This window comes from Platichthys flesus, chromosome 2, assembly GCF_949316205.1.
Source record: "Platichthys flesus chromosome 2, fPlaFle2.1, whole genome shotgun sequence".
NCBI classification, from domain to species: Eukaryota; Metazoa; Chordata; class Actinopteri; order Pleuronectiformes; family Pleuronectidae; genus Platichthys; species Platichthys flesus.
This window is the reverse complement of record NC_084946.1, coordinates 28315382-28328691: the sequence shown is the minus strand read 5'-3', so window position 1 is coordinate 28328691 and position 13310 is coordinate 28315382. Positions and strand designations below refer to the sequence as shown.

The following is a 13310-nucleotide window of genomic DNA, read 5'->3' as shown; positions in this document are numbered from 1 at the left end:
TTTTCATTATATTTGTTGGTTTTCATAACTCAATAGGACAACATAAAAACACAACAATCAGCAAAAAAATAAAATTGACTTTGATCAAACTAAATCTACATGAAATAAAACTAAATAATAAAAAATAAAACTAGCATCTCTTTTTCATCACATTGAAATCATTATAAATCTGAATATAGAGTTTTTATGAATAAAATCTTCTATAAATCAGGCTGTAAATTATATGAACAAATAACAGTATATGAATTATATTAACAAACCCTTCAATAAAAAGACCTTCAGAATAAAAACTGGAATAAAACTACTAAAGCTTCAGAATATTAAGAAAAAACTAATTTTGAGCCTTTGAATATTTACACTGTGATTTTAATCTACAAACACAAACGTTAATCAAATAAAAATCTCAATGTGCACTCTGAATATTTAATTTCCTCTCGTCTGAAAGAAAACATGAAGTCAAAATCTCAAACTGGAGCCGAGCGTGAACAGATTTCTTTTGTCTGCAGTGAAGTGAAGTCGCATCGTGTTCGGTGTCGAAGGGAGTTTGTTATCGAAGGTGTGTTTTTCTTCTTCTCTGCACCGCTGAGCTTCCTCGTGCTGAATTATAGATCAACTTTATTTCTGTGGGAGCAGCAGGCGGCTCCCTGAGGCCTCAGCATGGGTCCTCCATCGACCAGGGGGAGGGGCCACATGGGCTCACTGTTGGTCTGGGGTCAGTGCATGATGGGAAAAAAGAGGAAACCAGAAGGTCACTCATGTATGAATTAGAAAATCTGTGAAAATTGTTAAAAAGTGTAACTAACAATGCTAAAAAGAGATTAAAAAGTCTATGTAATCGAATCATGACTGGAGGTGTGGATCACTGAGGTGTTTCAGGAGCTTTGTCTTTTTCACTGAACTAACATGAACAAGTTTCTCAAAGCTTCGCTCCAACATCCTCGAGGAGCAATGACTCCTCACTACCTCGGCCTCCATCCTCTAACGGAGAGAGAGAAGGAGAAACTGGATTAAACAGCAGCAGGAAGAAGAGAAGAGGTGAAGTCCGGCTGCTCTGTTAAAAACACCATCAAGTCCACATGAGGTTTAACACCTGTCTGAGACGAGGCCCTTTCCTGCAGCGCACGCTCTCAGACTGTAACATCATTACATCTCCCTCTCAGGGTGGAGCTCCTCCGTCCGGTCGGAGCAGCTCTGCACAGATCTGATGTTCTCACCAGGAGACGGAGAGAATAACATGAAGGAGGAAAGAAGGAGCCAGATCACTTCTGTTTTTTCACTCAGCTCAGACGTGGACTCACTCACTTTCAGTCTCAGGATCTAATTTCAAGTCAAAGTCTTTTGGGCTCAGGTCCAGTGAACATCAAATCAGTGTGTGACTGTCTGCTGCATTCAGATGAAGCTAAGAAGCACATGAGACTGAAAGAAAAGATCTGAGTCACGTCCAGGCCTTGATCTAAAAAATATGTAAAGCTGTGATTAGTCAAAATGATCAGATTATAAAAAACAAATCAAATACCTGCAGCTGAAGAACAAGGAAAGACACACAACCACTGAGGACGGATATCTATGAGTGCCATTTGGTGCAGATCAAATCAAAATCAGGATCTAGTACATGTGATTGTGGCTTCAGGTGTGTGCTCTCGTTTTCTCCTTGTCACCTTTATTCTCAGACTCACCTAAGTTGTGTCTTTTCCCCCCCCACAGTCGGTAATCATGGTGAAGGAGAGCGTGCCCCGCTGGGTCCACCGGGACTCGGACGAGGGTCTGATCCATGTGAACGTCGGAGGCCTGAAGAGGAGCCTGTGCTCCACCACGCTGAAGAAGTTCCCAGACACCAGACTGGGAAAACTGCTGTCATGTGACTCAGAGGAGGACATTCTGCAGGTGGGTCAGGGTTTCACACAAATGTCGGGATAATATCGTCCTGACATGTTGTGTAGTTGGTGTTTGTGAAGCAGCAGGAGCAGGTTGTTGGTCCGTCTCGTTCAAACAGGAACATGTGGGAACATCCAGGTGAGGGGCGGAGCCTGTGGAGCAGCAGGAGGCGGAGCCTGTAGAGCAGCAGGAGGCCGGACATGACGTATAAATCCTGCTGTGGAAAGATCAGTGTTGTTGTTTACAGCTCATCCACACCGGCGTCTCATAAAAGTACTAACTACAGATTTGGAACTCTGAATTAATAACTACAATCAAATTACCATATTATTATTATTATTACCAGATAGTTATCTAAGTTGAAGGATATGGGATTGACAGCGAAGAAGTTGGCAAAATTCACTTATGCAACATTAATGAAAGAACATTTGTGAAAGAAAAACATTTATTATGAATATAATAAAGTATAAAAACACAAATTACTAACAATGCACTACCTAAACCAAGATGTGCATGTGAGTGTGTTCGCCATGTAAGTCAGTGTGCTTCCCGAAAGGGTGGCTTAATTAAAAGTTCACCTTCCTCAGCATTCTTTCAAGACGGTTGCTGGCCATCCGAAAGTTAACAGCTCCCCCCCCCCCCCCCCCCCCCCTTCTTCTGAAGTTGTTTTACGACCGGTAGCGGGATCTGAGCGAATGAGGTGAAGAGATAGTCGTCTATCGGTGTGGCTGCTTAGTTAGACAAAGAGGGAAGACTGAAATGCAAAGAAAGACCGTGAAGAGAATTACAAACAAACCTTACTTTCGAATAACTTATAACCTAAATATCACAACACATATCAAACTTATATTTAACTTACTTACCACCACACAGAATCAAATAAACAGTCTTGCTTAGCCTAGTATAATTATTAAGCCCAGTTATGTTACCAGTCCTTGGAAAGGGAGAAAGGAAGTTGCAGTTCCACTCGCAGTCCTGTGAAGTCTCCGTGCTGGTCGTAAGGTTTTCGTCCTTCGCGGTTCTGTTGAGCTGTGCAGCTCAGATGCTGGTTGAATCTTACCTGCAGGACATCGAGTCGCTGCTAGGAGTTTGGTAGAGCTTTAGATGCAAGGAGGTTTCCTTGGTGAGATGAGCTGGAAACTGCAACTTTGACCTCCGCTCGTTGGATGGGAAGAGAAGATGTGAGCCTGGTGGCTTTTCACACCACTGGGTGAAGTTGTCCAGAACCAAAGGACATGCAGCATCCTGGGAGATGGAGTTCGGGAGGTTTTCTCAAGAACAAAGACCATGCTGTTTTCAGGCTTTGACTACCATGTAGGCTGAAAAGGAGGCCTGTGGTTCCACAAAAACCATGTCCCAACACTATCGTTTATTTTCTTTATTTCTTTGTATTTATTTGCTGCTTCTGCTCAGTTTATATCTTCCAGTGTTTCATTTCTTTGCCGCCTCAGGACTCAGTTCTGTTTCCTCTCATGTTCTGGAAAGACAATAAATCTCCTCGAATCTTTTCTCCTTTCTCGCTAAATAATTACATTTTTCATTTATCCTACAAATAACTTGAATCCTTCTTTCCTCTCCTTCCTCTCGTAGGTGTGTGACGACTACGACGTGCAGCAGAAGGAGTTTTATTTTGACAGGAATCCCGGCCTGTTCCCGTACGTCCTCCACTTCTACCAGACGGGGAAGCTTCACATCATGGACGAGCTGTGCGTCTTCTCCTTCAGGTCCGTGTCTCTGTCCTCGTGTCTCACATGCAAACCTCACAACACGTTCAACACAGATCGAAGCTGACGATAGAAGAGAGGGGAAATGTGTTGTGTTGTTCTGGCGACAATGTTTGTGTTGTCATTGTGGTATATTCAGCTAAGAGATCTTTTTAACATGGTAATAAACCAGAATGACATTCTATGGCGTCTTGATTCCTAAATTCTCAGACGTTTTAAATACTATTCCATATATTTTGTGTTAGTTCTCTACCTTTTTGGAATAATCTCTGACCTGCTAACGGATTGGTATAGAAGGAATGTTCTTTAACAGGCGTCTTCATCTTTTAGGTATAAAACTTGTCCTTATTGAGTCAGAGATCGTTGGCGAGGCGTCATTTTACCTGGAGTCGTGGGCGGAAACAACCTCTCTATATAAATGTGTGTTTGACCCCGGCAAGTCAGATTTTCACTATTAGGCTTGTGTTGTCTCCGGGTCTATAGATGCCCGTCTGACGACCTCTGACCCCGAGGTAGGAGTTGGAAAACGGCTGAGTTCTTCTCTCTCTGAGAAATGTGTGAAACGTTTGGTTCCAGTGATGAGAGAGAAAGTTCTGTTCTCACGGGACAGTGGATGAAGTCTGTTGGAGTTGTCTCCGTCTGGTCCTGACACCGTCTCTCTGTGGTTTTCCCCCAGTCAGGAGATTGAGTACTGGGGCATCAATGAGTTCTTCCTGGACAGCTGCTGTAGTTACCGCTACCACGACCGCAAGCTGGAGAGCAGCCGCCATCGCAGCTGGGACGACGAGAGCGACGTCAGCAGCATCGACACGTCTGTGGACGAGATCTCGGACATGAACAGGTGACACACAAAGACTGTCCTCGTCCTCGCGTCGTGACTCAGGTGTGTTCTTCATACATCTCCTGGTGTCCGTCCTCAGAGACATGCAGCACTTCCAGGTGGTGCGCTGTGGGAACTTCAGGAGGTGTCTGTGGCTGACGCTGGAGAACCCAGGATACTCTGTCCCCAGCAAACTGTTCAGCCTGCTGTCCATCGCTGTGGTGCTCACCTCCATCACCATCATGTGCATCAACAGCATCCCCGAGTATCAGGTCAGAGCAGAGGGACACATCGTGAAGACAGACAGACTCAGGACACCACAGGAAGTTCCTTCAGAACCTTTTCAGACAGGAGCATGTGCAGTCAGGGGGTTGTTCAGCTGCAATATGACACTTCACCACTAGATGTCACTAAATCCTACACACTGAACGTTAAAGAAAATCACAAAAAAGTGTAAAGAAGTGTCAAATAACAAATATATGAAGGAGCATTTTACTGTCCTCTTCAAATTAAGTCGCTATAATATATCATCAGGATTTTGTATTATTATTATTATTATTTGTATTATTATAATCTATAAGCAACAGACATTCGTACATTTGCATTCTCACCTTTTGCCCCTTTCAAAATATCCCATCAGATGAATTCTTCACATTGTGGCTCATGAAAGTCAAACTTGATGAGACTGAGATTGAAGAAGACGTAGTTTAAAAACTAAATATAGGTCAAATGTTTAACTTGTCTTTCTCCTGCTTGTCGTCAGGTGTTTGACTCTGCAGGGAAAGTGATGGAGGACCCCACCATGCAGGTGGTGGAGGTGTTCTGCAGCTGCTGGTTCACCTTCGAGGTCAGCTCACTGAACACACAGGTGAATCTCTGCTACAGAACTCAAACTATAAGAGTGTTGTTTTCTCTCGGAGGTGGTGACGCGGCTGCTGCTCGCTCCGAACAGGAAGAAGTTCTTCCATCAGCCTCTGAACATCATTGACATGGTGTCTGTGGTTCCCATCTACATCACGCTCCTCTTCGACCTGACGCTGGGATCCGAGTCCGAGCTGGGAGACCTGGGGCGCCTCATTCAGGTCGGACACTTTCACCTGACTCACACTTTGACACAGAACTCAGTGAACTTGGTTTTTCCTGGCCGCCTCAGCAGCGTCAGATCAGTGTTCATCTGCCTCCACAAGATACAACATCAAGAGTGGTAGCCCCAGAATGTGACCTACAGGGTCGCCATGTTATTTAATGCTATACGGGCTGAAACGTCATGATTGACAGCTGAGACCGACTTGTGATTGGTCGATACCTTTGCTACATCAATTCTGACGCACAGCCCGACTCCAAATGAAGTCAAAAGCTGAGATGGCAACAGAGCGCCCACCCCAGACATATCCCATAATCCTCTCTGCTGCTGTTTGTCGTGAAACGTTGAATGAAAGATCTCTCGCCTCAGGTCCTCAGGCTGACGAGGATCTTCAGAGTGTTGAAGTTGGCCCGACACTCGACCGGACTGAGGTCCCTGGGAGCGACGCTTCGGGTGAGTCCTCAAACACACACACACACATACAAGTAATCACACAAACACACGCACACACACTTCGCGGAAGCTATTTAGTTTAATTTATTTAACGAGTTCTTCTAGTAGTTTGGCCCATTTCCTATCTTATATCACAGAGGAGGCAGGCTTTATGATCAATACTGCACCCAGCCACCAGGGGGCGATTAGGACACTTTGGCTTCACTTTTGCGAGCTGTCATGTCGTCCATCTTTGTTTTCAGGCGTAGAGGTGTAAAGTTTCTAGCGTCGTTCCTCCTCCTTGTTTCTGCAGCACAGTTATCGTGAGGTGGGGATTCTGCTGCTCTATCTGGCTGTCGGAGTCTCCGTCTTCTCTGGAATCGCTTACACGGCAGAATACGAAGAGGTGAAGTCTCACGTGTTGAGTTCTCACAGACACTTTAATGTTAACATTTTATTCAAACGATTTCTTATCCTCTATTTTTGATCGTCCTGGTTGAATTCACTTTTTCTTTTAAAAATGTTGTTGAACTGTGTTTGTTGAAGCTTTGCTCTCTGGGTCTTTGTCTCCAGGACGTGGGTCTGGACACCATCCCTGCCTGCTGGTGGTGGGGGACGGTGAGCATGACCACGGTGGGCTACGGGGATGTGGTGCCCGTCACGGTGGCCGGGAAACTGGCGGCCAGCGGCTGCATACTGGGAGGCACGCTGGTGGTGGCGCTGCCCATCACCATCATCTTCAACAAGTTCTCCCACTTCTACCGGAAACAGAAAGCTCTGGAGGCGTCGGTGAGGAACAACAACCGCCGGAGGATGAGGATGAGCTGCGAGCACGAGACGGAGGAGGAGGAGGAGGAAGAGGAGGAGGAGGAAGGGTCGGACGGGGACAGCCAGTGTTTGGACGACGATGACATCGACGATATCGAGGAGGACGATGATATCGATCATGAGGATGAAGGAGGTTTCATCAATTACAGCTACGTGGAGCATCCGTCCTACACGTCCATCCTGAGGAGGAAGGAGCTGCGTCAGGTGTGAGGGTGGACCTCCTCAGAGGGGAGTGACCTCGTGCCACTCTCGACCAATCACTGTCTTCAAACTCTAACAAACACGGAGGACGATGAACTAGAGCTTTAGAAGGACGATCACTTCAGGTCTTCCATGTCTGAAACTGAACTGGTTTGTTTGATTCCTTTGTGTATGAGAGCAGCTTCAGGTTTGTTCATCTGTTTAAACGTCGGCTGCAGAAGAAGTGAAGAACTGATCAAATGCACGTTAATCAAAATGAAACAGAAGAAAAAACAACATGAAAAACTGAGTTTTGTGGAGGAAGAGAATAAAGGAAAATGATTACTGGATTGTTCTCTTCACCTTTGGACCGAGTCAGGCTAACTGTTCCCTCTGTCTCCAGTCTTTATGCTAAGCTTAGCTAACAGGACGGAGCTTCTTATTAAATGTACTGACGTAAAATAACTTAATCATAATAATAATTTACTTAATTATAATATAATGTCCAACTTGTTTAAAAGTTCACCAGACCTGAAAATAACACGTTTCACTGTTCGTCTCAAATTTACAGGATTCATTGTCTCATCATCTCATCTCATTTTCATCCGCTTATCCGGGGTCGGGTCGCGGGGGGAGCAGCTCAAGCAGGGGGCCCCAGACTTCCCTTTCCCGGGCCACATTGACCAACTCTGACGGGGGGATCCCGAGGCGTTCCCAGGCCAGTGTTGAGATATAATCTCTCCACCTAGCCCTGGGTCTTCCCCGAGGTCTCCTCCCCACTGGACGTGCCTGAAACACCTCCCAAGGAAGGCGCCCAGTGGGCATCCTTACCAGATGCCCGAACCACCTCAGCTGACTCCTTTCTAAGTAAAGGAGCAGCGGCTCTAATCCGAGTTCCTCAAGGATGGCTGAGCTTCTCACCCTATCCCTAAGGGAGACGCCAGCCACCCTTCTGAGAAAACTCATCTCGGCCGCTTGTACCCGCGATCTCGTCCTTTCGGTCATCACCCAGCCCTCATGACCATAGGTGAGGATAGGAACGAAGATCGACCGGTAGATCGAGAGCTTTGCCTTGCGGCTCAGCTCTCTTTTCGTTACAACGGTGCGGTAAAGCGAACGCAATACCACCCCCGCTGCTCCGATTCTCCGGCCAATCTCACGCTCCATAGTACCCTCACTCGCGAACAAGACCCCAAGGTACTTGAACTCCTTCACTTGGGCTAAGGACTCATTTCCTACCCGGAGTAAGCAATCCATTGGTTTCCTGCCATGGCCTCAGATTTAGCGGTGCTGATCCTCATCCCAGCCGCTTCACACTCGGCCGCCAGCCGATCCAGTGAGTGCTGAAGGTCACAGGCCGATGATCCAATGAGGACCACGTCATCTGCAAAAAGCAGTGACGAGATCCTCAGACCACCGAACTGCAACCCCTCCCCACCCCGACTACGCCTCGATATCCTGTCCATGTATATCACAAACAGGATTGGTGACAAGGCGCAGCCCTGGCGGAGACCAGCATCCACTGAGAACGAAACTGACTGGCTGCCGAGGACGCGAACACAGCTCTCGCTTTGGGAGTACAGGGATTGGATGGCCCTGAGGATAGACCCCCTTACCCCATACTCCCGCAGCACCTCCCACAGTTTCTCCCGGGGGACCCGGTCATACGCCTTCTCCAGATCCACAAAACACATGTAGACCGGATGGGCATACTCCCAGGCCCCCTCCAGGATCCTTGCGAGAGTGAAGAGCTGGTCTGTAGTTCCACGTCCGGGGCGAAAACCGCATTGTTCCTCTTCAATCTGAGGTTCGACGATCGGCCGAACCCTCCTTTCCAGCACCTTGGAGTAGACTTTACCAGGGAGGCTGAGAAGTGTGATGCCCCGGTAATTGGCACACACTCTCTGGTCCCCCTTTTTGAACAGGGGAACCACCACCCCAGTTTGCCATTCTTTGGCACAGTACCCGACTCCCACGCGATGTTGAATAGGCGTGTCAACCATGACAGCCCCTCAACACCCTGAGCCTTTAGCATTTCTGGCCGGATCTCATCAATCCCTGGGGCCTTGCCACTGCGGAGATGTTTGACCACCTCAGTGACCTCCACCAGGGAAATTGACGATGAAACACCATCAACCTCGAGCTCTGCCTCCAACATAGAGGGCGTGTTATTCGGATTCAGGAGTTCCTCAAAGTGTTCCTTCCAACGTCCGACAACCTCCTCAGTTGAGGTCAACAGAGTCCCATCCTTACTGTACACAGCTTGGATGGTTCCCCGTTTCCCCCTCCTGAGGTGCCGGATAGTCTTCCAGAAACACTTTGGTGCCGACCGAAAGTCCTTCTCCATGACCTCTCCGAACTTCTCCCACACCCGCTGCTTAGCCTCCGACACGGCAGCAGCTGCAGCCCTTCGGGCCTGTCGGTACCCTGCAACCGAGTCAGGAGTCCTCCAGGATATCATATCCCGGAAGGCCTCCTTCTTCAATCGGACGGCTTCCCTGCCCACCGGTGTCCACCACGGTGTCCGAGGGTTACCGCCACTTGAGGAGCCTAAGACCCTGAGGCCACAGCTAGCCGCCGCAGCTTCAGCAATGGAGGCTTTGAACACCGCCCACTCCGGCTCAATGCCCCCAACCTCCACAGGAATGCCAGAAAAACTCCGCCGGAGGTGTGAGTTGAAGATACCTAGGACGGGGGCCTCCTCCAGGCGTTCCCAGTTCACCCGCACTACTCGCTTGGGCTTACCGGGTCTATCCGGAAATTTCCCCCACTCCCTGATCCAACTCACAACCAGATGGTGGTCGGTTGACAGTTCCGCCCCTCTCTTTACCCGAGTGTCCAAAACATGCGGCCTCAGATCAGATGACACGATCACAAAATCGATCATTGATCTTCGGCCTAGGGTACTCTGGTACCAGGTACACTTATGAGCACCCTTATGTTCGAACATGGTGTTTGTTATGGACAATCCATGGCTAGCACAGAAGTCCAATAACAAACGACCGCTCGGGTTCAGATCAGGGAGGCCGTTCCTCCCCACCACGCCTCTCCAGGTGTCTCCATCGTTGCCCACGTGGGCGTTGAAGTCACCCAGCAGAACTACGGAGTCCCCTACTGGAGCCCCATACAGGACTCCATTCAGGGTCTCCAAGAAGGCAGAGTACTCTGAACTGCTGTTTGGTGCATACGCACAAACAACAGTCAGAGTTTTCCCCCCTACAACCCTTAGGCGCAGGGAGGCGACCCTCTCGTCTACCGGGGTAAACTCCAACACCGCGGCACTCAGCCGGGGATTTATGAGTATCCCCACACCCGCCCGACGCCTCACGCCCTTGGCAACTCCGGAGAAGAATAAAGTCCAACCCTTATCCAGGAGTACGGTACCAGAGCTGAGACTGTGCGTGGAGGTAAGCCCCACCAGATCTAACTGATAGCGCTCCACCTCCCTCACAAGCTCCGGTTCCTTTCCCCACAGCGAGGTGACGTTCCACGTCCCCAGAGCCAGCTTCTGCCGCCCAGGTCTGGTCCGTCGAGACCCCCTACCTTCGCTGCCACCCATGTGGCTGCGCACCCGACCCCAACGGGTCTTCCCACAGGTGGTGGGCCCATGAGATGAAGAGAGGGGGGGTGCCACGTAGTTTGTTCGGGCTATGCCCGACCGGGCTCCGTGGCAAACCCGGCCACCAGACGCTCGCCATCGAGCCCTCCGTCTGGGCCTAGCTCCAGACGGGGGCCCCGGGCTTCCTCCGGGCTGGGTCCCATCTCCTCTTTGATCGATATTCATTGAGGGTTTTGAACCATTCTTAGTCTGGCCCCTCACCTGAGACCACTCTGCCATGGGAGACCCTACCAGGAGCACAAGGCTCCAGACAACACAGCCCTCAGGTTCACGGGGACACGCAAACCTCTCCACCACGATAAGGTGACGGTTCAAGGAGATTCATTGTATTCATTGATTAAACTGTAACTTTTATCTAAATGGCAAGGGGCAAGGGGCAATGCTTTCACACAATCAGCAAATCTTACTGCATGAACCAAACAGTTTCAGTTTTGTTTGTGAACCTGATCGAATCGTATCAGTTTGAAAAATGTCCTGAAAACACTGGTTCTTGGTTGTTTCTCCTCGGTCTTGCTGAGGACAGAGGATGTGACACCTCGTTCAGTCCTGTGAGGGAAACCGATCGGTGAATATGTCCTTGATGATTGAAATTTACCAGATCCAGAATTTGATTTTGATCTGCTCCAAATTTCATACATATCAGTCCCCTGAACAATAAACAGACCAGATTGATTTGTCATCAAGATCCACAAATAATCCTCTGATGAACAATTTTAAATTTGAATGAAACTAATGCTGGATCTTCACTCTGATCCAGATTTGCACTAAATTTCAATGAGTGGAAAAGAGTGGAAACAGAACTTCCTCTGGGGGATGAGGCAAGTTTAACAGACTCCACATCTTTACATCTTCCATTTATAATGGAATTAATTAAACCTGATTCTTTGAATACAGGCAACGGAGAACTTCCACTGAACTTATCAGACCAACTTGATGAATGTCCCGAGATCCTCAGAGATTCTGTAAGTGTCTCTGGACATATTCTGGATCTTCTCCTGCAGCCTCCTGGTAAAACCTCAGAGTGAGTCCATGTGAGGAACCAGCAGGACGATGTGTGGAAGCTTCCCAGAGAGCGAGTGGACGTGTTGATGAGGTTTCTAACACGTGACGTGAAACTGGAAGAACACAAACATCTCAGGATGAAGAAGGTTGTTAGAAGTTTTCATCTCCTTGTCAATAATATTAAGTTAATAACAATCATCATAATGATAATATAAAACCCTGACTTATTTTGAAGAGGACAGTAAAATGTAAAATCCTTCAAACACCTTCATCAATTTGTTATTTGACTTTTTCCGAAATATTCATTTGAATTTTTTTTCTGAGTTTCTGACCCAACAACTGAAAAGAGATCAATGAAACAGTTTTAGTAGGTGTATTTCACCTTAACACCCTAATGTAGTTGATATCCCTGCACACACACACACGCACGCACACACACACTCTTTTGTTTCTATTTGGGCTGAGAGAAACACACCCACTCAGTCACAGTGAAGGAAAGAGATCAGATTCGTAGCCGGTGCATCAATAATTCATTTCTGCTATTTTGGCCGACGGAACTTTCGACACAGAGACGAAACGAGACCGAAGGAATCGAGCTGTTCCGGGAGAAGGAAAGTTTGTGATGCGGCCGGCAGGACGGGGGAAGCTTCTAGAACGTGGATCGGTTCCATGGTCAAAACCGATGATGTCAGAAAAGTGACACGAGGCATCGACTCAGGCAGAAATACAAATAAATAAAATAAAATAAACTAATATGAAATCCAGAGGGTCGTCTGAGGTCAGATCTGGATCATTGGTAAAGAAGCGAGAGCAGGAGGAAATGACGGCAGAAGAACATTTAGTTTATAAAACCTTGAACACAATGTTCACTTTATAAATCACAGTCCAGCTCCGCCCACTACACGCCCACTTTCAACCATGAATTGTCAATGCAAAGCACCTCATGAATATTAAATGACGCTGCTGACCAATGGGCTTACACCGTGAGTCCGGACGGAGTCACAGCACCAAGCGATGAGTGAGGTGGAGGTGAAGAGAGATCTTAAAGGATCTTTAATATCAGATTTCAAACTGACACTCTGCTGCTGCTGTTCACACAGTGAGTGAGAGTGAAGACGATAGAAAGAACCGAGCCTGAAATAAAAAAAGGTCCAATTCAAAAGGTGGAGGCAAAAAAAAACACACTAAGAATATGAGGAAACTTCTTGTTTCTCATGTTCGTTTTTTGAATCCTCCAAAACTGCAGGAATATCGAATTCAGAGCAGTTGTCATATCCATAATCTATAGAATTTAACAGTTAGTTATTTGCTTGTGTTTGTCCTGGGATGGTTCGGTTCCGTCGGTCGATAGAATCTAGATCAGCTGATCAGACGTCTCTGAACCCTTCCTCCCGTCCTTCCATTCACGTGCACACATCACACAGACCCCCGCACCACTGTCACGGCAGCATTTATTTATTTAGAGCATCGGACTGATTCCCTCACATCAGTGGATCCTCAGCTCCTCTGGGAGATTATTTTGAAGGTTTCTTCATTTCTTATAAGTGATCTCCTGTGAGCTCTGTGCAGCTGATGGCTCAGTCACGTTCACTGCAGCGATATGATGACACACGCACAGTGTGAGGACATATTATTAAAACCTATTAATGACTCGGTTCTGTAACTCGGCTGTTTAATGGAATCTAATTTGCTGTAAGTTGTTTTATATATTTTTATAAATCCCAGAAACACAAACACACAACGCTC

At 47.4% G+C, this 13310-nt stretch overlaps 1 protein-coding gene and 1 long non-coding RNA gene across 2 annotated transcripts; one reads left to right on the top strand and one right to left on the bottom strand.

Annotated features, from left to right (window-relative positions):
* Window positions 1-456: 456 nt before the first annotated feature.
* LOC133973312 (uncharacterized) lies at window positions 457-1816 on the bottom strand. The gene is made up of 2 exons (XR_009924553.1): window positions 1677-1816; window positions 457-707 (listed from the first exon to the last, which is right to left on the bottom strand). It is a non-coding gene; the product is annotated as an uncharacterized LOC133973312 (long non-coding RNA).
* On the top strand, window positions 571-7273 carry si:dkey-43k4.5 (potassium voltage-gated channel subfamily S member 2). Its single transcript, XM_062410263.1, has 10 exons — window positions 571-712; window positions 1682-1884; window positions 3466-3599; window positions 4276-4440; window positions 4520-4691; window positions 5183-5266; window positions 5340-5501; window positions 5873-5956; window positions 6249-6341; window positions 6509-7273. Exons 1-10 carry the CDS (start codon window positions 658-660, stop codon window positions 6971-6973), a joined length of 1617 nt encoding a protein of 538 aa, XP_062266247.1. The 5' UTR covers window positions 571-657; the 3' UTR covers window positions 6974-7273.
* Window positions 7274-13310: the final 6037 nt, after the last annotated feature.